The sequence below is a fragment of the Dama dama genome, chromosome 12, assembly GCF_033118175.1.
Source record: "Dama dama isolate Ldn47 chromosome 12, ASM3311817v1, whole genome shotgun sequence".
Taxonomy (NCBI): domain Eukaryota; kingdom Metazoa; phylum Chordata; class Mammalia; order Artiodactyla; family Cervidae; genus Dama; species Dama dama.
Window position 1 is genome coordinate 44,265,887 of NC_083692.1, and position 23,605 is coordinate 44,289,491.

The following is a 23,605-nucleotide window of genomic DNA, read 5'->3' on the forward strand; positions in this document are numbered from 1 at the left end:
GGAGCTGTGGCCGTGGGGAGAGTGCCTTCTTGCTCAGCCAGTGGCACCTCAGTCCTTTAGGTACCAAATATTAAGCTTTCCAGCAAGTCTGCAAGGGTTGGTGGCCTCTAGTCTCAGCCCAGCTTTAGCCCCAGTCCTGTTGCTAAAGTAGCAGAGACTCAAGGCCACCTCTATAAAGAATAGCCAACCTAACCTATAGATCTAATGTGATCCCCATCAAATTAACATATTTCATTTTTCACAGAACTAAGACAAATAATCCTAATATTTATATAGAACTATAAAAGACCCAGAATTGTCAAAGCAGTCTTGAAGGAAAAGAACAAAGCAGGAGGCATAACCCTCCCAGACTTGAGATAATACTACAGTAAAGCCATTCTGACCAAAACAGTGTGGTACTGGCACAAAAACAGACATCCTATTATATACAGGATGGATGAACAACAAGGTCCTACTGTATGTAACACAGGGGACTATATCCTGTGACAAACTATAATGGAAAAGTATGAAAAAACATGCTTATGTGTGTATAATTGAGTCACTTTGTTGTACCAAAGAAATTAGCACAACACTGTAAATCAACTATACTTCAATAAAATTGTAAAGAATAGTCAGCCTTATGACTGAACTGTGGTAGTACCTCTCAGCATTTTGAATGAGTCTGTAAATGGCCTTTCTGGAGCTGGTGCTAATTATGGCTGTGTTTACTGCACAGCTATGAAATTACACTTTAAATATATAAAAGGGAGGGAATTATAATGTATACCCAGGTTTTCTGCATGGTAAGTGGGCCATTTTTCTTTTACCTTTTCTATTTAACAATAAGACTCTAAATTTAAAAAACAAACATATCTAATTTTTCACTTCTCAGAAGTAGAGGAATATAAACATTAAATCATGAAAGATTCACAGTGGTCAAGTCCAAACCCCAGCAAGTTGAGCAAACTGACTTCAGAGAAGTTAACTTGCCCAAGGTAACATCATTGGTTTGTATATTCAACAAAAAAAAACTTTATGTACCTATTATGTTCCAGCTACTGCACTAGTCAAAAAGCTAGAAGTCAAATCTAGTATTTTGTTTCCCAGTACTCTTGTTTTCTCTAATTTCTGGTGACCATTTCTCTCCGGTATTTGGGATGTCTTTCTCCCAAGGTCAGTTAATACACCTGCTCAGCAGTGTGATGGCTGTGCAAATAAGTTCCTGATCCTTGTCTCAAAAATGCTTTTTTTTTTTTTTTAACTTGAGAAGAAAAAGCTTGGGACAGAAGTCTTAAGTTCTAACTTAGCTTCTACATCTGTAATATGAGAACAACAGCACCTGCCCTTTGATTTGTTCTGAGGATTAGAACTGGTAAGGCCCATACAGCACGTAACAAAGCATTGAGTCTCCCTGAGCTCTCGCGCTGTGCCTGCTCTGACAAAATGGTTACCAAACTGTTACCAAAATGGTCTCACCTGGAACAATGGATTTTCTAAAGTCACAGATTTGCTTCCAAACATTTTAAAACCACAACAAGGATTATGCAAAAGGAACTCAGTTCCTCACTTCAATTCCAAGTCATTTTATCATTGTTTTAAAGCCAGCAGTTGAAAACTATATTTATAGTGAGTACACGTTTTATGCTTCAGTCATCCTCTTCCTCTTCGCCCCCTGCTTTCCTCTTTCTGGAGGGTTCATCTGAACAGACAAGAGAGAAGGTGTAAAATTCAATACTGAATGTTTCTGGAAATTCTGTCTAAAGTAGTTCTGAGCTGATGGGGGAGCCAGCCCTTCAAGTTAGAACTCGACCCCCCAGCGATGACCTTGTCCACAGACACTGTCTCTACAGGTCAGGCAAGGGAAGCCCCGACTTCCAGTGGTCAGGGCCAAGGGACACATCACTATTTTGGTGTGGATTTCCCTCATTACTACTTGAAATATGTTCCTCGGCTTCCTCAGTACTTCACTTTCTCTATCTAAAATTCACTATTTTAAAGCCTGTTGATTTTTTTCAAAGGACTGCTTGTATTTTATGTGCTTTTTTCAGTATGGTTTCCAAGTTTTAAATAGGTTTTTTCGCATGAAAAATGAGTGCTTTCTTACACAGTAAGAGCCATTTCTGTTACTAAGATGTTTTCTCTGACCTGTAACTCAAGACCCATAGTGGAGTGTGTTATGGGTTCAGAAAACACTGGATAAATTAATATGGTACAATGGCAACAACAGAGTGATTCACTTGTGTAATTAAGACTTAAAATTTCTTGTGATCTTTAAGTGGAAAAGGAAATAAAGTAGATAATTTTAATAACATAGAAATGAAATAACCCTGCACTATTATTATGCTCATGGTGATCGTGAGAGGCCCCTTGATCTATTTCACTGAACTTCTAGTTCTCTAGTTGGGCCCTGGTGTCTCAGCCACATGTCTTTTCTCACAGGCCTTTCTGTCCACTGGCACACCCACCCTAACACTTCCTTCAACACCCAACGAGAGGGTGACTGTTCTGGACTGCCTCCCACTGCACACAGGTGTCAGGCATTCCTCTGGGCCACGCCTAGGCTTGTTACTGCATGCATCTCGTTTAGTTGTAGGGAGATGTGTAGACACCTGTCTGTGCTCCTGGGCTGTGAGCTCCTTATTCTGGGAGTCGGCTTGTGGCTACAGGGAAACAGCTTCAGATTGAATAAACTTGGTTTTACCTCATCAGTGGTGAGTTTCTTTGCTGTCAGTGATCTCTGAGCTCCATCTTCATCTGGTCCCTCATCACTCTCTGGAGAATATATTCTGGCCCCTTCCTCTGAAAGCAAATTTGGGGACTTTAGATATGGGACTGACCTTCAAAGATGAAGACCCACTTATTCCTGAAAAAAATTTTTTTTACTGTTGAATGTTGTTACTTCCCACTGTATATTTCCCTTTGTTGAGAGGCTAACCATTTTTTTAAGTTTTCATGAAGAGATACATACAGCTTTCAAACATGCTTAAATGACTTATATTGGAGAGGTGTTTTTCCCTCAGAGAGATTGATCACTTTTAAATACCTGAAGGGCTGCACACACACATTTTTTAAAACTACAAAGTTTAACGCTGGGTTCTTAATTATACAATCAGGCAAACTGCCTATTATGCATTTTTTACCATGAGGACATAAATTATTTAGTTGATTTTCTTAATTATGGGGGTGCCTTATTTTCCCAGCCAACTTTTCACGTGAGAAAGTGGTCCTAACAAAAACAAAAGAAAAGGCCTTTGTATTGTTGTCCTCAGTGAATAACAGCAGGACAGACACTCAGTGGTCACCAGAGCATAAGTGGCCCCACGGCCCTGAGGTGATGGAAACGCGACCTCCTCACCAGACTCACCTCCGCGTTCCCCTTGGTCATGATTTTTGACGGCTTCACCCTCCTCGTCACTGTTGGGGTCCTGGTAGGGGGCACTTGGTCCCGCCTGGTTCTGCAGACGGATTGTCTCCTGGTGAGCAGAAGCCCTCAAACGTGCTGCTTCTTTCTGTAAAGACTTAAAAAAAGATGAATTCACTTAGTGCCTGCTTGAAACTAAAGAACATGAAAATGCCTTGCCCAGGATAACACCAGTTCCTATGTCCTCACGGTGAGTTCTCTCCATTTCACATCTCTGTTACCACACATGGTATCATCATGTTCAATTCTAAGGTGTGAAGACAACACGGGGTGAAGAGGCAGGAGGCTCCCTCACACCAACCGCCCCATCACAACTGGCATGGACACGGCCTTGGGAGCTGCAGCGTCCCCTCTGCTGCCAGGAACAGTCCAGAGGGCATGACCAGCCTGAGGAACCTCATCCATGCCCAGTGGATGCCTGAATGAGGCAGGTTCTCTTCATCCTGAGACACACACCTGAGTTGTCAGGCTCCACCAAACTACCATGGCGCCCAGATATTCCTGCCTAGGGCCCTCAACCCAGGGCACTCCCCACAGCTGCTGCTGGCAGGATGAAGGGGGTGCTGGTGGGGAGGGTCCCTGAGTCCCAAAGTAGAGCCCTTGTTCCCTTCCACCCACCTGGCTTCCACATGTTGGGTTCCACAGGTGGGGCCAGTGTTGACGGAGTCAGGAATGTCCTTCTGACCTTCCAACATCACCTCCCCTCTGGCTAACACAGTCTAATGCTATGTGTCAAAGGTTACATTTGTTAAACAAAACTGTCAGTTTCCCTCAGAGCTCATAGATTGGAAAGAGAACACCTGAGGGTCTGGATTGCTGTGTCTTACCACTGGCCCATTGACTATGACCATTCCTATGGTTAACCACACACTTGGAAGCTTAAGCTGGCTCCCTGATAACTACAAGAAATAAAATGACTGTGACAATAAGAAATGATTTAATATTCTGAAAAGCACAGCTCTTAATGCCCCAAACAATCCTAGGATAAAGCTCAGCCAACATACCTTAATCAACTCTACACGCTGGCATTCAGGATCAGGACCCGCCACTGGTAAGATTCTAATCGTCTGCATCCTTGAGCATCTACTAGCAAGTGGCAGGGTCACCTTTTTATGTGTGGCATAGTCTGTAGCATGAGGTCTGCGGGAAACAGACAAAAATGACTCACTGTTTACTAAGAACATTTGCAGGCAATCAATCACACCAACAGCAAACAGCGGCGGACAGTAGCATCAGCACCCACAGCCCTTTCCTCTGGCGCATGCGCACACCAAGAGCATGCTCACAATCAGCCGGCTTCCCAGGAAAACGTCCCTGAAGAGAAGGGACACGCTAACCAGCAGAGTGGCACAGACAGTTTAGGCCTCTTACCAGGTGTGCTGACCAATGTGAATTAATAACTGGTCTTCTGGTTTAGACAGCAGTCTCGTGTTGGTTTCCAGACCGTGAACTGGCTCCCTGAGAGACAGGAACTTGTTGCAAAGGTGAAAAATGGCATGGGAACCAGACCAAGGGCCTTGGGGAGCTGCGCCTCAACATCACATCAGTCAGGATCTTTGCACATCCAGCCTCTCTAACCTGTTGCTCAAACTGCCAAGCAGCAATAGGTCACTATGAATAGTTACCTGAAGGTGAGTTTGGATTTAAAGACAGCTTGTCCCTGCAGACCAGTGTCTTCCCTGATGAACAGGTGGTTGTGATTGGCCTGCATCGGGGCCTTGTAGACATCAAACACCTCGTTGCCTAAATGTAGGGACAGGCTGGAAACAGAAATAGTTCAGTTATTAGGATGGATAGTTAACAAATCCTATAGCTTCCATTCTGTCATGTTGTTTAGTCGCTAAGTTGTGTTCGACTCTTTGCAACCCCACAGGCTGTAGCCCGCCAGTCTCCTTTGTCCATGGGATTCTCCAGGCAAGAATACTGGAGTGTGTTGCTATTTCCTTCTACAGGGGATCTTCCCAACCCAGGGATCAAACCTGCATCTCCTGCATTGGCAGGCAGGTTCTTTATCATGAGCTACCAGGGAAGTCTCCTCTAGCCTGTTAGCAATTCTTAAAATGCTGTGGAACTGCAGGATCCTGTCCCCATACTGAAGATTTAAGACAGACAAAAGATACTAGAAACAACTAACCTACCTCCTTTCAAAGTAAAAGGTGGTAAAATCCATCTTCTTTTCAACTTGAAATCTAATTGTTTTATCATTTCCCAATCTCTACAACCTCATTAGTAAAATAGAAGTCGTTTTTTCAAACATACCAATCTATAATGTCTAATGGTTACATATGGGCGCTGACATTAGGTTTTCAACTCAATAAGGTAGATACTGTGAATTTGATCACATCTTGGGTCTATGTCTAGAGTCGCCCAGCACAGCACTGTGATCTCAACCCTGCTTCAGCATCAGTCCTTCCAGTGAATATTCAGTACTGATCTCCTTTAGGATGGACTGGTTGCATCTCCTTGCTGTCCAGGGGACTCTCAAGAGTCTTCTCCAATACCACAGTTCAAAAGCATCAATTCTTGGGCATTCAGCTTTCTTTATAGTCCAACTCTCACATCCATACATGACTACTGGAAAAACCAAAGCTTTGACTAGATGGACTTTTGTTGGCAAAGTAGTGTCTCTGCTTTTTAATATGTGGTCTAAGAGGCCTAGATTTTGTTAATTCTGTAACAAAAAAAGATCCCCAAATATGGTCCTACACAGAAAACTTCATTCATCCTGGGCCTCCCTCTGGGTGTTTCCATACTCCTCAGGTCTGTGCTCACCTTCCATCCGACCACTTGACTATCCGAGCATTGCTTTCTTTAATTTTATTTCCGTCTTTATCCCGGCATATCCTCCATCGTATAGTATTTTCTATCTGATTTAAAACACAAAGGCATACAAAACCAGTTGGTAAAGAATCTGCCTGCAGTGCAGGAAACCTGGATTCGATCCTTGGGTTGGGAAGATGCCCTGGAGGAGGGTGTGGCAACCCACTCCAGTATTTTTGCCTGGAGAATCCCATGAACAGAGGAGCCTGATGAGTTACAGTTCATGGGATCGCAAAGAGACATGATGGATCGACTAAGACTTTCACATACAAAACCAGTGTTACTGACTGCATGTTCTTTTCTTCTCAAGTGATTTATAATCACATGCCAAGAATTCATAGGTGGTGAGAAAATAAGCTCACTGAAAAATAGATGATTAGGCAACATGGAAACCCTCCTACTACAGATACCTAGAGACACTGGTTAAACTCACCAGTCATTCTGTTTTAATCTTTCCTGAGTTCCACCATACGGCAGCGGAAGCAAACCCTTAGGGTCCATATGAGGTAGGAGGTTATAACTGAGATTTCTATTACAGCCCCACTTGAAGGGTTATGAACCCAATGAAAGAAGGACTAAAGAAGGGCCCAGTAGGTAAGAAAACTCTGAGCGTTAATTAAAAAAAAAAAAAAGTAATTAAGTAATAAACAATAAATTAAAACCTAAGACTTTTGCTTTACTCTACCCATATGGTGAGGAACTCCAAATTACAAAAGTAGTAGAAGAATTGTTCCTGCCACTGTGTTCCTGCCACTGTGGCCTCTGGGAGACGCTCATTCCACACCCGGTTAAAGACAATGCCATTCCTATGAGAGCAATGGTAGGGTTTTGCTTTCCAGGTCTTCTCAAGGGGAACCCCCTAATGACAAGACATCTTCTCTGTGCATAAGCTGAATTTCCATAAAGAGTTTGAGATATTTTTACCATGGGAAGCAGCTCAGATCTATCCATGATAAAATATGGAGGGGCAGTTCTGTATATCTAGCTATATTATTATTTATCCTGAAGGAAGTGAAAGTGAAAGTGAAGTCGCTCAGTCATGTCCAACTCTTTGCGACCCCATGGACTGTATAGTCTACCAGGCTCTTCAGTCCATGGAATTTTCCAGGCAAGAGTACTGGAGTGGGTTGCCATTTCCTTCCCCAGGGGATCTTCCCAACCCAGGGATCGAACCCGGGTCTCCCACACTGCAGGCAGACACTTTACCGTCTGAGCCACCAGAGAAGCCCAAGCTAACAATTTTCAAGAATTCTTATCTTGACTGCTGTCAAAAAATTACAACTGCCAAAGAAAGGTTAGAAAAGGGATAATTCTACAACAATTTTTAAAAAAGGATATGTACCTTCTCTCCTAAAAATATTCTGAAAAGACATTTAATTCCTCATTCTAAACAGTTATTGATTAAAAAGTAAACATAAAGATCATTTTGTAAGTTCATTTCAAACTGTCATTCCTGTGTTTTACTTCATAAGAAGCTTTAAAAAAAAACAACAGGAAAAAAGTGTGGAATGGTACCTTTAATTTTAACCTGGTTCTCTCTTCTTCATCAAGCATTTTCTTATTTTCAAATTCATCTTCATAATACTGAGGATCAAAAGGCCTAAAAATTGTTTTTTAATGTTGTATTAGCAATCTTTAGTATGAATATAATACTATAAAATAATAGTCTTTATAACATGTACCAATGTTAAAAAAAATCACAGTAGACAAATAACTTCAAATAAAACTTCAAAGAAGTATGCAAATTACTTTTTCCTTAAAATTTTATTTAAAATTTTTTTTGCCTGAAAAAAATCCAAATGTGACTAATAATTCAAAAATTTTAAATTGTTTTCTTGTTTGGGGAAATAGTCCTCTAAAGTATAGGTGACACATGATCTACCTTTTCATATTTTTTAAGAAAGGTGTCATGTTTAATTGCACAAGAGCTTGCACTTGTAAACTATCATGATACCCATCCACACTATTTTGTTTTCAAATATCATCATCTTTTCTAGATTCACAATGGCTTTTGCATTGAACTTTTGTGATTTTTCCAGCAAACTTTCTCACCTTCGTTTTCCAATTTTTCAGCTTTATGAAAATAAAAAACATCTTCATCAGCTATGATACCTGCTCATTGGTAAGAAAGTGCCAAAATGCTAAAAGAATTATTAGCAGTAAAGCTTTCTCATACCAGTAAATTCATCATTTTCTACCATAGCACACCCTAAATTTATTTTTTCAGAGTTACATGAAAAATCTCCCACCTTTGTGATTAGCCAACACATTACCACAACAAGAATATTAAAGTCCACATACTTTTACTCAATATCTTGCAGGAAAAATAAAACTATAAGTCAGTCCTCTTACTTGGATTCTATGCTGAGAAATTTGGGTAGTTTAACAAAGTACAATTCATTTCCCAAATCAGAGTTGATATTAGGAATTTCTACTTCTATTTTGGTTTCAGAAATCGGCTCTTCCTCCCGCTGGTTCTGAGGCACTCCACATGCATCCTAAGAAAGGAATCAGAATGTGAGAGCTTGAAGTGACGTTAGAAATGCTCTAGCTGTCCTTCCACAACAGGCAGAGGCAGGTTTGACAGGACGTAAATTTAGAAACCACTTCAGAGATAAAGTAGTCAGCAGCCCCTCCGGCCTCACCTCAAAATTTCATCCTCTATCCTGCTCCCCAAAAACCACCATGCAAAACAAGACCTGTCAGCCTGCATTACCAGAAACAAATGCTGACATACCTAGTTTTCATAAGATATCTAGCAACACAAGTGTGAAATTATACAGTCCTTCAATACCAATTAAAATCAGAGAAAAATGTCAAACAATACACACTTCTCAGCACAAGTTTGAGTAAGAAAAGGTTTTGAATCAAAGGTTTTCAAATTACGAGTCCTCCCAGTCTAGCCCCTGAAGTTTGGCAGCAAATTCATCCTCAGCAATTCTTTCTATGCCCTTTAATATCCAGAAATTCCCAACATAACTAAGAAAGTCACCTATTCATCAGATGTTCCAGACTCTCTCTATATGAAAGAATCAGGCCCATCAGCCTCTGAAACTTTTCTTAGCTTTGAACAATGGGCTCAGTTGAGATTTGTACTTACTGTAACAGGCTGTCTTTGAATGGGTGGTTGATTATCCCCATCACTGTCTGAAGAAATGTCATCTATGTCTCCAAACAGATCCATTGTCCCACTATAATCTTCAATGTTGGGAAAGAATGCATAGTATTAATTTCTCTTGACTGAAGTTCTTCACATAGTTCTTGGCCCATCATTTCACTATACCCCCAACATTCATAAACCAAATCTTTATTAAGCCATCCTGAAACTGGCTCCATGAGCCTGGGCCTCAGAAGCCTAACAAGCAAGAGTGACTACAGAGAAGGAAAATGGCAGTTAGTTGGTGGAAGTTGCTGTGATGGCCAGCTTTCAAGGTGGAGCCCAGGGATTCCTGCCTCTGGTATTCTTGCCCTTGTGCAGTCCCCTTCAACAGGCATCATGGTTGGTTTATGTGATCAACAGAATACAGCTTCACTTCCGAGGCTCAGCATGATATCATGGCCTTTCTGCCTCACTCTTCCTCCCTTGGGTCACTTGCTCTGGAGGAAGCCAGCTACCACGATGTGAAGACACATAAACTGCCATGGAGAGGCTCATGTGGGGAGAAACTGAGTCCCCCCGCCCAAGCGCCATGAGTGAGCCATCCTGGAAACAGATCCTTCAGCCTGAGATAACGTCCTGACTCAATGTTGGATGAGCCAACATCCTGACTAAAGCCTTGCGAGAGACCCTGGGCCAGAGCTACACCACTCCTGACCCTTAGGACTGTGAGATATATGAAATGTTTATTTTAAGCTGACCTTCTCAGGGAATGTAGTTGGGGAAGGTGAGGGGTGGTGTGCATACAAGACATGTCTACTTCGACACTCCTGTCTCCCTGTTTTTGGATTCCCTCTGCACAATGCCAGGGAAGCTTTGGTATCTCCACTTGATTAAATATAGGCCACCACTGAGTGTTTTTAGTTAACCAATCAAGTACAGAGCCATCTCCAGAATATATAAGTGCACCCATATCAGTAAATTTGGCCCAAGGTAGTCAAGTGTTTTTCCTTCATCTCATATTCTTAGAATCCACTTTTCTTAGAATCCACATATTCCCCAGGCTTTTGCCCATATGTATTAGCAAAACCTTGCAATTGTTTTGATGTATAAGCTATTTCTTCTTCAGTTGAAGTTTATGCTTTCTTTGCCAGTGTATAAGATCCTAGTGATGGATCTATTGGTAAAAATTGGGTAAGACAGCACTAAGCTGAGTGTTCTTGAGGAGAATGAAAACTGCCCCAAGTGATGTTATTACAGGATTTTCAAGCAAGATTAGTTTCACAACCTACTGAATGGGAGAAAATATTTGCAAATGATATGAACAATAAGAGTTTAATATACAAAATATATCAACAGGTCATCCAACTCAATATTAAAAAAAATCTGATTAAAAAATGGGCAGAAGACATTAATAGACATTTTTGCAGAGAAGACATAGAGATGGTCAACAGGCACCTGAAAAGATGCTCAACACTGCTAATCATTCAGGGAAATAGAAAGCAAAACCACAGTAAGATATCACCTCACTGAATAGCTACCATCAAAAAGTCTATAGGTAGCAAGTAACAGTGAGAATGCAGAGAAAAAGAAACCCTTGTATGCTGTTGTGGGGAATGTAAATTGGTGCAGCCACTATGAAAAACAGTATGGCGGTTTGCTCAAAAAACTAAAATTAGGGGCGTCCCTGGTGGCTCAGTGGTAATGAATCTGCCTGCCAATGCAGGAGACATGGTCTCAATCCCTGATCCAGGAAGATCCTACGGGCTGCAGAGCAACTAAGCCCATGTGCCACAAATATTGAGCCTGTGCTCTGGAGCCCACAAGTTGCAACTACTGAGGCCACGACCCTAGAGCCCGTGTTGTGCAAGAAGAGAAGCTACCACACTGAGAAGCCCATGCACCACAACTAGAGAGTAGCCCCTGCTCACCTCAACTAGAGAAAAAAGCCCGCATAGCAATGAAGACCCAGCACAGCCAAAAATAAATAATCTTTTTTTAAAAACTAAAAATAAAACTACCATCTCTTAATTTTACTCCTTAGTTTATATCTGAAAAAAAAAAAAAAAGAAACCCTACTTTAAAAAGATACATGTACCCCAATGTTCATAACAGCATTATATATAATAGCCAAGATATCAAAGTAACCTGTCCACCAACAGATAAATGGATTTTAAAAAAGATATGGTGTGAATATATATATATAATGAAATATTACTCAGCCATAAAAAAGGAATGAAATTCTGTCACTTGCAACAACATAGATGGACCTAGAGGGTATTATGCTTATTAGTAAAATAAGTCAGACAATGACAGATACAGTATGTTATCACTTATATGTGGAACCTGAAAAATAAATCAGTGAATATAACAAAACAGACTCACAGATATAGAAAACAAACTAGTGGTTACCAGTAGGGAGAAGGAAGTGGGGAGGGACATAATAGGGGTAGGGAATTAAGAGGCACAAACTACTATACATAAAATAATAGATTACAAGGATATAGTGTACAGCACATGAAACATAGCTAATATTTTATAACTTTAAATGGAGTATAATCTATAAAAATATTTTAATAACTATTTTTGTACACCTGAAACTAATAAATCAACTATATATTAAAAAAAAAAAAACTATTAATAGTTTTCCTCGGACATAGGGAGGCAAACTGCTTCTCACAGGCAAGGGAGGATCAGAGAGACTACAAACTTTGTTTTTCACCTTCGTCTGAATCCAAACAGATATTCCCATCCTGTGACAAATCATAATGAATAAGAATATAAAAAAGAAGAAAAAAAAGAATATAAAAAAGAACATATACATGTAACCGAAATACTTTGCTATACAGCAGAAATTAACATTGTAAATCAACTCTTCAATTGGAAAAAAAAGCCCAACCTAAGCTTGTAAACTTTCTGTAAGTGCTCCAGGGCACTCAGAAGTATGCACCCCATACCAGTCCTTAGTCATCAGGACTGCCTAACAAGTGTAGCAGCCACTTGAGCCCTCAACCACAGGGGATAATCTGACTCATCATGATGCCAAGGCTTCACCATTTCCCTTTGGTGAGGAACTCAGACCTGCATTCAAACTGAAACCAACCTATGCACCTCATCTTCAAGGATTTGCTTCCTGGACTACCACTCAGGTCCAAATTGGGCCACAGAAAACATACCGGTTGCTTATACAGATACATTTTAGTATTTTTTAAAAATCGCAATTAGGTTTAAAGCTGTTGATTTTGGTTACAAGAAATACAAAGAGAACTCCTCAGGGATGACAAAAGTAGCAAATTCAGAGAGCCACTTCCACCCCTAGAGATAAGGGAACAAAAGGGAAAATGTAGAATTATTCCTAAACTTAAAAACTTATTAAAAAAAAAAAAACTTATAACAGAGACCCTTGGAGCTGAAACTCATACCTGAGGAAGAGAAGCGTCCAACTGGTACTGATGTCTCTCAGGAGTACAATGAAGCTGGCTCTTCAAGTCTCCGTAAGACTGCAAACTGGACTGAGCAGCTGTGGAAATAAACTGCCTCAGCTGAGGTGAACAAGTCCTGGTTGGCTCCCTTCAACAGGAAGCCCCCACAAAGTTCCGTAAGCAAACAGGAAGGAGCAATCTTCTGTTTGTTATCCAGGCTCCCAGTTTTCTCCAGCGCCCCCTAACAGGGGGCAGCTGGCAAAGCCGAAATGTGCTTGCAGAGGCTTGACCCTTCACCGCCAAGCTCTGCATAGAAGGAGCAGGTTTGGAGATCAGAGACTCCAAGAGCTTAGTCATTGTCACATAAGTGTCTACTAGTAAAAAAAACAGAAACTATGTTGTCCTAGAAAGGACAGAGTCAAAAATGAAGGCTCCCAAGGGCCAGACATCAGTTTCAACTTGATAAGCCAACAGCAAAGGGGCTACAGGTTTGTGAGTTAGGAAAGTGACACCAAGGTGGGTTCGGACCTTCTTCTCTTTCAGCATCACTTCTCTATAGCCAGGCTTCAGGGAGAGCCCCCCATAGACAGCCACCATTCCTGGATTGTATTAACAGCCCTAGTACATAATGGAAAGATTAGTCTGTGTACAAGAGCACTGGAGAAAATACAAATATGTGTCTAATAGATTTAAAATATATCTGCTAACTCAGCCATTTCTACTATCAAAGGGAGTCAAATTTCCCTCCCTCTGAATATGGGCTCACATTAGTGTTCACTTCCAATGAACAGAATGTGGTGGATTCTGATGTGACTTTCGGTGCTAGCCATAAAAGGTACTCTCAAGAAAAGGTAAAACAGCTCTCTTGGGGTGCTCACTGTTGAAGCCTGTCACCATCTGTGAGAAAGCAGGGCCATGCCTAGGATACAACAAATGAGACACTCACTATAAGGGATGCCAAAATCTCAGTGATCAAGATAAATAATATTGCAATACATTTTAAACCACAAAAAACCCCACTGAACAAAACATCAAAATTTTAAATAGAGATGATCCATGGAGCTCTGTACTTGTATAACTCCTGTCACTTGCCTTACCCTAATCCCAGACCTGCTAGATCATCTTTATGTGAATTTTTGACATTTTGTCCATCATATTTTTGCATTAATTTTAATTTTCTAAAATGCTGTATCACAATGTTATTTAACTTGATTACTATAGTGGGCTGAATAGGGACCCTTCCAAATTCATATCCAACCAGAACCTCAGAATGTAATTTTATTTAGCAATAGGATCTTTGCTGATGTAATTATTAAGATGAGTGGACACAGGACTAGGGGTGACCCTAAACCACCAATGCGTGTCCTTAAAGGAGAGTGGGATCTGGTGACACAGAGCAGACACACAGCGAAACAACCCATGTGAAGATAGAGGTGAAATTAGAATGACGCTGCTACAAGCCAAGGACACTGGAAGCCTTCAGAAGCTAAGACAATGCAGGGGAGGAGCCTTCCCTAGAGCCTTCAAGAGGAAGCATGGCTCTGCTGACACCTTGATTTAGGACTTTAGGCTTCAGAACTATGACAGGATACGTTTCTATGGTTTGAAGTCTCCCAGTTTGTGGTACTTTGTTATAGCAGCCCTAGCAAACAAATACAATTATGGAAGCTTTTTGTGCCAATTTTTAAAAACTCTGCACCCCAGAAGAATGCCTCACTTGCTTCACTGGGCCTTGGCCAGGCTTCTTTGTAGGGCCTGGGAGGAATACACTAAAACCTAAGATTTAGTGTAAAGCACGAACAAAATCAACCTGCTTCGGAAGAAGTCCATTTCTTGAACAGAGACTTGCTTTTTAAAATTTTTTATTACAATTAAAATTACTCAAAAGCAAATCAATTTCTTTCGATCAAAATAACTCATGTTTACATATTTATAAAACGAACTGTACAGTAAAATATATAAAGTTTTCACATTTTGTACTTCAATCATCATCTTCTTCCTCTTCATCACTGATCACGTACTTCTTGTGCTTTTTATTCGCTTTATCGTCATCTTCTGCTTTTCTTTTTCCAGAAGGCTCACCCTCCTAAACAGATAAAAATCTTTAAAGTCTAAATGTTCATAGAGAATATTTCTAGAAAGATTTATCAAAAGTAGCTCTGAACTGAATAACCCTCGGAAAACCCAAAATAACATAACTGTTGTAATAAGAATGTTTACCAGCTATAAAACTAGTGGTTTAGGTCATGGCAGTTTCCAAATCTACAAGTACTAGAGGTGTTCAAAATGACTCCCGAGTGCTTACAAAACTAATCCTAAAACCCAACTTCAGGACCACAAGGGTGAGCGGATAAGCAGTTGTGACCCAGTCTCACAGAGGGAAGAAGCTGTTCTACATGGAGAAGGGCTGCAGGAAAGTGGAAATGGGCTTTGCCCTGGGAAGGCTTAGCGCTCTCCCAAAGAGGTTAGCCTATGAATCACTTGTCCTGCTGAATATTTTATTTAAACTCTTTTTCTCCACTTCCTCAGACTTCACTTCTTCATTATGTAAAAAAATTTTTAAAGACTGTCAATTTAAAAAAATAATTTCTTGTTTTGGATGTACTAAAAACTCATAAAGATTTTTTAAAAAAATATTTGAGGGAGTTTCTTGGTGGTCCTGTTTAGGAGTCCGCCTGGCAATGCAGGGAACGTGGGTTCGGTCCCTGGTCTGGGAATTCAGATCCCACATACTGCAGAGCAACTAAACCGGCTTGCCACAACTAGTGAGCCTGTGTGCCGCAATGAAAGATCCCACATGATGCAACAAAAAGCTGATGCAGCCAAGTATGTATTTTTTTTAATTTTTAAACAATTTTTGAAGAAATTAAAGGGCTTCATACACAAGCTTCCAAAGCTTAAAATAATGCTGCACAGTGTTCTAACAGAAACAAAAAACTCAGGAAGTTAAAACAATTGTTACAGATAGAATTCAAATAGATCAACACTGAATATCAAATGCTGATGAAAATGAAATGATATTAAATATGACACTCCAGAATTACCTTAATGAGATTCTTCACCAAAAATATGACAGGGTGAACAGTTTAAGGCTGAAGCCGGGGAAGGCCAGGCCTCTTACTACCCTGTCCAAAGGACTGCTTCTGGACATAGCATCCAAGCAGGCATGGCCACTTCTTCTGATGGTCCCTATGCCTGGCCTCTGAGGAGCAAGATCGTACCCCACACTTGTTTTCTGCCTTATTATCCCAAATGCATCCCCACAGATCCGAAGTCATAGGAGAATTCAAACAGGACAGTTATAATCCACAGGAAGAGATCCAGAAGTCCCACTGCACTTACCTCCCAGCAGGTGGCAGTAAAGTTACCCTAACAGAAAGCCTGGAAGATGGATCCTGCCCCAGGCTCTACTAGCCTATCTACTTCCCAGCCTTGGGCAAACCCAGATACTTCTCTCCTAACCCCACACAGGCAAAAGAAGGAGGACACTGACTACCACCACTATTTTTCATTTATTTTCAGCTGATGAATCTTATCTTAAACACTTTACACACAAGCCTGTTTGTGGCAACCTTGCCCAAGTAAATTTCAGTGTGTATGGTCGCTTCAGCTCTAAAAATTTTTAATGGGTTTGGGTGAATAAAAGAACAGCTGGCACACTATTTCTAAAAGGTGGGAGCACCTGTCCTGAAGGGTCATAGACAACGCCCAGCAGCTGGGAGGGAAGGAGCCAGGTCAAAGCTCTCCCAAAGGGGCCTAACCAGCACCAGTTCTAATCCTCGGTCTGGGGTAAGACGCTCTGGAATTCAACTCTGAAAACCCTTCCAGGACTGACTGCCCTGGCAGCTACAGACAAGCACAGTGAAGTCCAGAAAAGGCATGCAGACCTACTACTCTCAGGATTTAGAAAGTTAGTGGCAGCCTTCAGGAGATCTCATTTTGAGAAATTAGGAGTGTGGGATTCTGTCTCAAACTTAGCTGGGATAAATCGCTGTGCCATGTAAATAGAACACATGACAAAAATATATTGGATCAACACAAAGCTTCCTAATATAGTCATGAATGAGTTCCTGCATGCTAAGTCGCCTCAGTCGTGTCCGGCTTTCTGCAACCCTATGGACTGTAGCCTGCCAGGCTCCTCTGTCCATGGGATTCTCCTGGCAAGAATACCAGAGTAGGTTGCCATGCCCTCCTCCAGGGGATCTTCCCGACCCAAGGATCGAACCCAAGCCTCTTACGTCTCCTGAATTGGCAGGTGGGTTCTTTAGCACTAGCACCACCTGGGAAGCCTCACAGTCATGAATGCGGGTCCCTAAAGACAAAGGAACAGGCAACCCACAATTATACAGGAACTGTCTTCTAACAATTTATCTTTTAGGCTGATTGTAAAACTCGCATTATAAACAGCTCTGAGAGTTTACTTAACCCAAAATATACCTCAGAATATAGAGCAATTAAGGTATCTTAAAGTACAAGAAACCAACACCCAGAGAGCCAAGCCTTCCAGGGAAACAATCTGAACCTTGGCCCCAGGAAAGCCTCACACTGGAGGGGAGCGGGGGCTGCAGTTGTTCCAAGTTGCTGATGGCGCCGTAAAAACAGGGGCCTCTCACAGGAAAGGCGAAGCTGCCAAGGGGGAATGGAGGTTCCTCGAGGCAGAGCTGGGGGAGGACGGAGACACAGAGAGGAAGCAGACCGCCAGCGTCACATTCTAGGCAGTCCCCAGCAGGTCGCCTCTTTTACTAAAGAAAGCGGAGGCCTGGACATGCCACCCTTTCTTCTCATTGTCTGCATGTTCCTTTCCATGGGGAGCTTTCCCTTTTCCACAGTTTCTTCTACTACTACAAACCTTTCACTTTGGGAGTAATTTAGGTTTTCTAAAGTTGTCTCTGCTTACAAAAATCAGGAAGGATGAAAAGCTCCGTTTTTCTTTTTTGTAACTTAGACCCTATTGGGGAAGGGAAATGACCTGTGACACCTACTTTCATAGCTGTTATTAACTAGAATACAACTTTATAAGGCAGAAAGCATAAATCCCATAGAACAGGTGAGGAAACAGACTTAGAAATGTGAGATGACTTGCTGAAGCCAATATAAGAGGTAGAGGGTAGCCCCAAGATTCAGCAATCCAGAGCCCTGTCCTTTCCCCCATATCAAGGAATGCTCCCGTGACAATGGTCATTCTCTGGTGCGGGGACTTAAGGTTTGAAAACTGGCTTTATCTCAGAGGAATACCTAGATTCAAGGCGTGTGGGTGGGGTTTAGTGTGCAAGTAAGGAGAGAGGCCTAGAGCACGTTCCCCTCCACTCCCCCGCCCCCCCACCCACTGTAACCCACTCCAGGACTTAAACTGGGTAGTGAGGAGGTTGGGAGGTCCAGGCAGAAGTGAAGTCTCTGTTGACAGGAACGGAGAAATGAGGGGGACAGGAAGACTTCACAACGAGTATTTGGGTGAGGGAGGTAGAGGGCAGCTCCTATAACAGATAGCTAGGAGGCATTCACAAGAGATATTTTTAAGTCATGCAGTTACAGGTTTGTAATTGCCCGGCCTCAAAGAAGGCTATCTGATGGATCACACGTAGAAATCTCATTTCTGAGAATTCTAGGAATAAACAGAAGTCCCATGGCACTTTTCAATTTTCATTCAGTTTCTGCTTGCCAATAAATAAAACGACATCTGCTTAGATGACAGTTGCTGTTTGCCAACAGTTCAACACACTGTAAATGCATCATTAAGACATCTCCTATCTAATTTAAAACAAATATGTTGCAGAATAATTTAACAATTTTGTCTATTTATCTTCCATAGCATACCACTTCCAAGGAAGACTGGGAAATACTAAATGTTGTGATTAACAAACAGTAACACAAGCACAAAATTCTGTTTCACGTGAGAAAAGAGCTCATGCAAGTTCACAGTTCATAGAAGGCCAAAATGATCAAAGTACATTAAAATCATGATTAACAGGAACACAACAATGTTTCCACAATATGGCAGAACAGTCCTCTGAATAACCCTCTCACTGAAAATAACAATGATGAAAAACTATAAACAAACCCAAGTGATGGCAAGAAAATAAGGTATAATCACAAGCCAAAAATTAAGCAAAACCAAGAACCCACAGAGACGAGCAGAGCACTAATCAGGCTTTCTCCTTGATGACAGTTACCAAACTGTATGAACACAAACTTTGCTTTTATGCCTTGCAGGGTGCTGAGAACAGGACACTAAGGCCAAGTGCAGCAGATTAACAACAGACCCCAAAGGACTGTATCTTTACTGTTCAGGTGAACTAGAGATAAGCCCAGGCCCCTTTCTCTGAGGCAGGGGTCAGCAAATCATCCTGGTAAAGGGCCTGAGGCTAAATGTCTCGGGCTTTACAAGGCATATGGTTTCTACTGCAACTAAGCAACTCTTGTCACCACAGAAGGAAAACATCCAGAGACAATACACAAATGAATAACTATGGGTAGATTCTGAAAAAAGTTTATTTGAAAAAAAAACAGGTGGCAAGCTAGATTAGTCTGCGGGATGTAGTTTGCCAACCCCTGTTTCAAATGCCTGCAAGCATAATTTCCAGTCTCTAACATTTGAACTAATTAAGAGGGGATTAAGAAAAAATTTAAACATTTCTAGGAAAATTCGTAACAACAAGTCAGAACCCATACTTCCAGTAAAACTAAAACGACCTGTTCCAAGAATATAATTTAAAGTAGTCCCAAGGTACCCGACAGAAGCAAATATATATCATCTTCAGAGGAATCCATCAATCTAGGCTATAAAAATGTCCACTGATCTGAGTAAATCAATCATTTAATTACAGAATACATGGAGAAATAAGTCATCATGAAACCGCTATCAGAAATAATAAGAAGAAAGCAGAGACAAAGATGGCGGAGGAGTAGGACGGGGAGACCACTTTCTCTCCTACAAATTCATCAAAAGAATAACTGAACGCAGAGCAAACTTCGCAAAACAACTTCTGATCGCTAGCTGAGGTCATCAGGCGCCCAGAAAAGCAGCCCATTGTCTTCGAAAGGAGGTAGGACAAAATATAAAAGATAAAAAGTGAGACAAAAGAGCTAAGGACGGAGATCCGTCCCGGGAGCTCTTAGGCGGCATTGCTTGGGGTAGGGTCCGGGCCTGAGTGCCCTGAGGACAATCGGAGGGAGCTTCTGTGAGTTGCCAACATGAACTGTGGGAGACCAAAAGAGAGTAAATTAACCGGCCTGAACACACTGCCGGCCGTTTGCAGAGCAAAGAGACCGAGAGGGTCCAGAGAGGAGCTCGCAGGCTGCGGACCGGCCCAGCTCCGCCGGAGGCAGGAGGCAGGGGGGAGGGGAAGGTCGCGGCGAGACACAGGGCGCAGGCACCCGACCGGCGCGGGCGGGGACTGGGGCTGGGGACGCGGAGGGCAGAAGGCGCGCGCACCCGACTGGCGCCAGCGGAAACTGAGACTGGGTCCGCGGAAGGGAGGGGGCGCGCCACACCTGGGGAGAGTGCGCCCACCAAGCCCCTGGCTGCCTGGACCGCTCTGACGGGGAAGGCACAGAGAGCAGGCGCAGCTTTTCGTTCCGCGCTTTTGTGGAACACCCGAGGGCTGGAACCTCGCGCAGCGCGGGGCGCGCTCCATATAGAACAGCCGGGAGCCTGAGCGGCGCAGACGGAGAGGGCAGCGTCGGCCCCTCCCGGCAGCGCCAGCCCGTCCCTGCGGCGCAAGCCCGTCACCACAGCGTCAGCCCCTCCCCGCAGCGCCAGCCCCTCCCGGCAGCGCAAGCCCCTCCCCGCGGAGCGACGGAACTAGCTACCTGAATAAGAGTCCACCTCCGCCCGCCTGTGTCAGGGCGGAAATGAGGCTCTGAAGAGACCGGCAAACAGAAGCCAAATAAACAAAGGGAACCGCTTCAGAAGGGACTGGTGCAACAGATTAAAATCCCCGTAGAAAACACGGACTACACCGGAGGAGCCTGTAGATATCAAGAAGTGTAAGCTGGAACGAGGAGCTATCTGAAACTGAGCCGAACCCACACTGACCGCAACAGCTCCAGAGAAACTCCTAGATATAATTTTACTTTTTTCTCTCTCTTTTTTTTTTCTTCTTTTTTTTTTTTTTTTATTTTTTCTCTTTTATTTTCCTTTAAAATCCCCTACTACTCCCCCATTACTCCTTAACTTTCATTTCCATAGATTTTTATGATTTTTTTAATTAGGGGAAAAATTTTTTTTCTTTTTTTTTTTCTTTTTCTTTTTTTTCTTTCCTTTTTCTCTTCTATTTTTCTTTTTCTCTTATTTCTTTTAAAGTCCTCTAGTACTCCTCTACTACTCCTTAATTTTCATTTTCAATACACTATAACCTTACAAAAAAAAAAAAAAAGAAGAGAAGCCCTATTTTTAAACCGAAGATTATTCTCTCCCAATCTTGACTCTCTGTTTTCTACCTCAGAACACCTCTATTTCCTCCTTTCCCCTTCTCTTCCCAATCCAATTCTGTGAATCTTTGTAGGTGACTGGGCTATGGAGAACACTCTGGGAACAGACAGCTGCGTAGATCTGTCTCTCTCCTCTTGAGTCCCCCTTTTTCTCCTCCTGCTCATCTCTATCTCCCTCCTCCCTCTCCTCTTCTTCATGTAACTCTGTGAACCTCTCTGGGTGTCCCTAACGGGGGAGAATCATTTAGCCATTAACCCAGAAATAATAAGAAGTAAAACCACATATGTAAAGACTTCAGAATTATCAGATATAAAAGACCATACTAGTAGGTTTAAAATACTTAAAGACATAAAGGAGAAAGTGAAAAATACGAATTAGGAGCAGGGTTTTTTTTAATGACCAATTTGAAAAACTAAACCTTTAGAGATTGAAAAACTGGAACAGTTAAAAATTGAGTAAAAGAGATCAATAATGTATTAGACAGCTAAGGAAAGAAGCAGTGAACTAGAAGAAGCTATCCAAGAATGCAAAGAGAAAAAGACATGGAAAATATGAAGGACAGCTTGAGAGTCATGGAGGATAGAGTGAGAAGGAATAACATGTATCTAATCAGAGTTTCATGAAGAAAGGAAAAAGAATGGTACGAAGTAATATCTGAAGAATTAATGGCTGAGAAATTTTCAGAACCAATGAAAGATATCAATCTATAAATTCAGAAAGTCTAACAGATCCCAATCAGAGAAATTAAAAGAAATTCAAAGTAGGATACCACAGAACAGTTCAAGAACACCAAAAATAACAATAATCTATAAAGACTTAAATAAAATAAGTAAGTCCTGGGTATGTAATGCACAGCACAGTGACTATAGTTAACAGTACTCTATTGTACAACTTAAAGTTGCTAAGAACATGGATTGTAAAAGTTCTCATCACAAGAAAAAAATATACATAACTATTGTGGTGATGGATGTTAACTAGACTTACTGTGGTAATCACTTTGCAATATATACATACATCAATCAAATCAATATGTTGTACACCTGAAATAATATAGTTATATAAAGTTACATGTCATATATCATGTATCAAGTTACATATATCTTGAAAAAAAGACTTAAAATTTCTCAGTACCTGAACTCTCATAATTTGAAAAGGATACTGTTAAAAATATAACTTAAAAAGAAACTTTATTATTTCAGTAACACATGGAAATTTATTTTATTGAATTACTCAATACTATTTCAAATACTAGTTCATCTACATAAAAAGAAAACAGATTTTTCTACCATAAGAATTATTTCTGTAATTTTAAAAACATACCGAAAATTTTAAAAAAAGAGCAAAAGAAAGAAGAGATACACACACTGTCTACCCACACTAAATGACTTCTATAACAGTCCTCCAGTAAAGCCTGGCTATCTCAGGGCATGTCTTCTCCCAGGCCTCTGCATCTACCTGGCATGCCCATCCTGGCTGGTGTGCCCTGTGCTAGCATTCTTCCTTCAACACACCAAGAAGGGGTCTCCTTCTCTAAGCAGAGGTATCAGACGCTCATCTGGGCCACTCCCAGCCTGCTTCTGGATTTATCTCACTGAGCTTCAGTGGAGTGTGTAGACATATGTCTGTGTTCCTAGGCTGTGAGCTCCTCCTCATTCCAGGCATTAACCTGTGGGTACAGGGTAAACCTCTAGAAATGAATAAATTTGGTTTTACCTCATCACTGGTGAGTTTCTTCGCTTTGAGTAACCTTTGAGCCTTATCTTCTTCTGATCCCTCATCACTGTCTGATGAATAGATTCTAGCTCGTTCCTCTGAAAGCAAAGAGTAAGATTTGTGAGTGACTTTCAAAGATAATCCATTCCTGGATCTTTCTTCTGATGTATATCTTCAGTTCCTTCTATATATTGTTTACAGAGAAGCAAATAGTTAAAAACTTTTAAAATTTCAGATTTCCCTGGTGGTACAGTGGATAAGAATCCACCTGCCAATGTAGGGGATACAGATCCAATCCCGGGTCCAGGAGAAATTCCACATGCCACAACTAAGCCCATGTGCCACAAGTACTGAAGCCTGCACTTCTAGAGCCCATGCTCCACAACAAGAGAAGCCACCACAATGACATCTGTGCACCACAATACAGACTAGCCCCTGCTTGCTGCAACTACAGAAAGCCTGCAAGCAATAATGAAGATCCAGCGCAGCCAAAAATAAAAACTTTTAAACTTTAAAGATAAATGTAAATTGAGACCTGTTGAAACGAAGTACTTGTCCTCTCAAATACGAGACTGATTTAAAAAAAAATTTTCTAAGGTTTGTGTGCAAGATGATTAAAGAGACAGACATTGCTATTCTTCCAAAATAGCCTGAGTCATTCTTTCATAGAAGTAACAGTTAACTCAAGCTTTGGAGATAAAACAGGAGGTGGTTTCCAGGGC

The 23,605-nt window shown here is 41.6% G+C and overlaps 3 protein-coding genes across 3 annotated transcripts in view; all 3 read right to left on the reverse strand.

Annotated features, from left to right (window-relative positions):
- Positions 1-467: 467 nt before the first annotated feature.
- Positions 468-8,340, reverse strand: LOC133066825 (RNA polymerase-associated protein LEO1-like). The gene is made up of 8 exons (XM_061158234.1): positions 8,333-8,340; positions 7,736-7,820; positions 6,173-6,267; positions 5,026-5,160; positions 4,405-4,540; positions 3,344-3,497; positions 2,681-2,778; positions 468-1,678 (listed from the first exon to the last, which is right to left on the reverse strand). The coding sequence occupies exons 1-8, from the start codon at positions 8,338-8,340 to the stop codon at positions 1,619-1,621; spliced, it is 771 nt and encodes a 256-aa protein (XP_061014217.1). The 3' UTR covers positions 468-1,618.
- Positions 8,009-9,628, reverse strand: LOC133067211 (RNA polymerase-associated protein LEO1-like). Its single transcript, XM_061158381.1, has 2 exons — positions 9,321-9,628; positions 8,009-8,718 (listed from the first exon to the last, which is right to left on the reverse strand). The coding sequence occupies exons 1-2, from the start codon at positions 9,402-9,404 to the stop codon at positions 8,569-8,571; spliced, it is 234 nt and encodes a 77-aa protein (XP_061014364.1). The 5' UTR covers positions 9,405-9,628; the 3' UTR covers positions 8,009-8,568.
- A 4,958-nt stretch (positions 9,629-14,586) lies between these two features.
- The window catches only part of LEO1 (LEO1 homolog, Paf1/RNA polymerase II complex component), a 34,260-nt gene continuing 25,241 nt past the window's right edge, over positions 14,587-23,605 (reverse strand). The window contains exons 11-12 of the mRNA XM_061157168.1: positions 22,884-22,981; positions 14,587-14,825 (exon numbers count right to left, since the gene is read on the reverse strand). Of these exons, the coding sequence (XP_061013151.1) occupies positions 14,721-14,825; positions 22,884-22,981 (203 nt within the window). The 3' untranslated portion in view covers positions 14,587-14,720. The remainder of the gene's footprint in view (positions 14,826-22,883; positions 22,982-23,605) is intronic.

Coding starts and splice junctions, on each gene's coding strand:
- LOC133066825 (XM_061158234.1), bottom strand. Junction 4,541..5,025: donor AAATCCAAACTCACCTTCAG/GTAACTATTCAT, acceptor TGTTTCCCGCAG/ACCTCATGCTACAGACTATG. Junction 3,498..4,404: donor AGCGTGTAGAGTTGATTAAG/GTATGTTGGCTG, acceptor TCTTTTTTTAAG/TCTTTACAGAAAGAAGCAGC.
- LOC133067211 (XM_061158381.1), bottom strand. CDS start 9,404: ATGGATCTGTTTGGAGACATAGATGACATTTCTTCAGACAGTGATGGG. Junction 8,719..9,320: donor TTCAAAGACAGCCTGTTACA/GTAAGTACAAAT, acceptor TTCCTTTCTTAG/GATGCATGTGGAGTGCCTCA.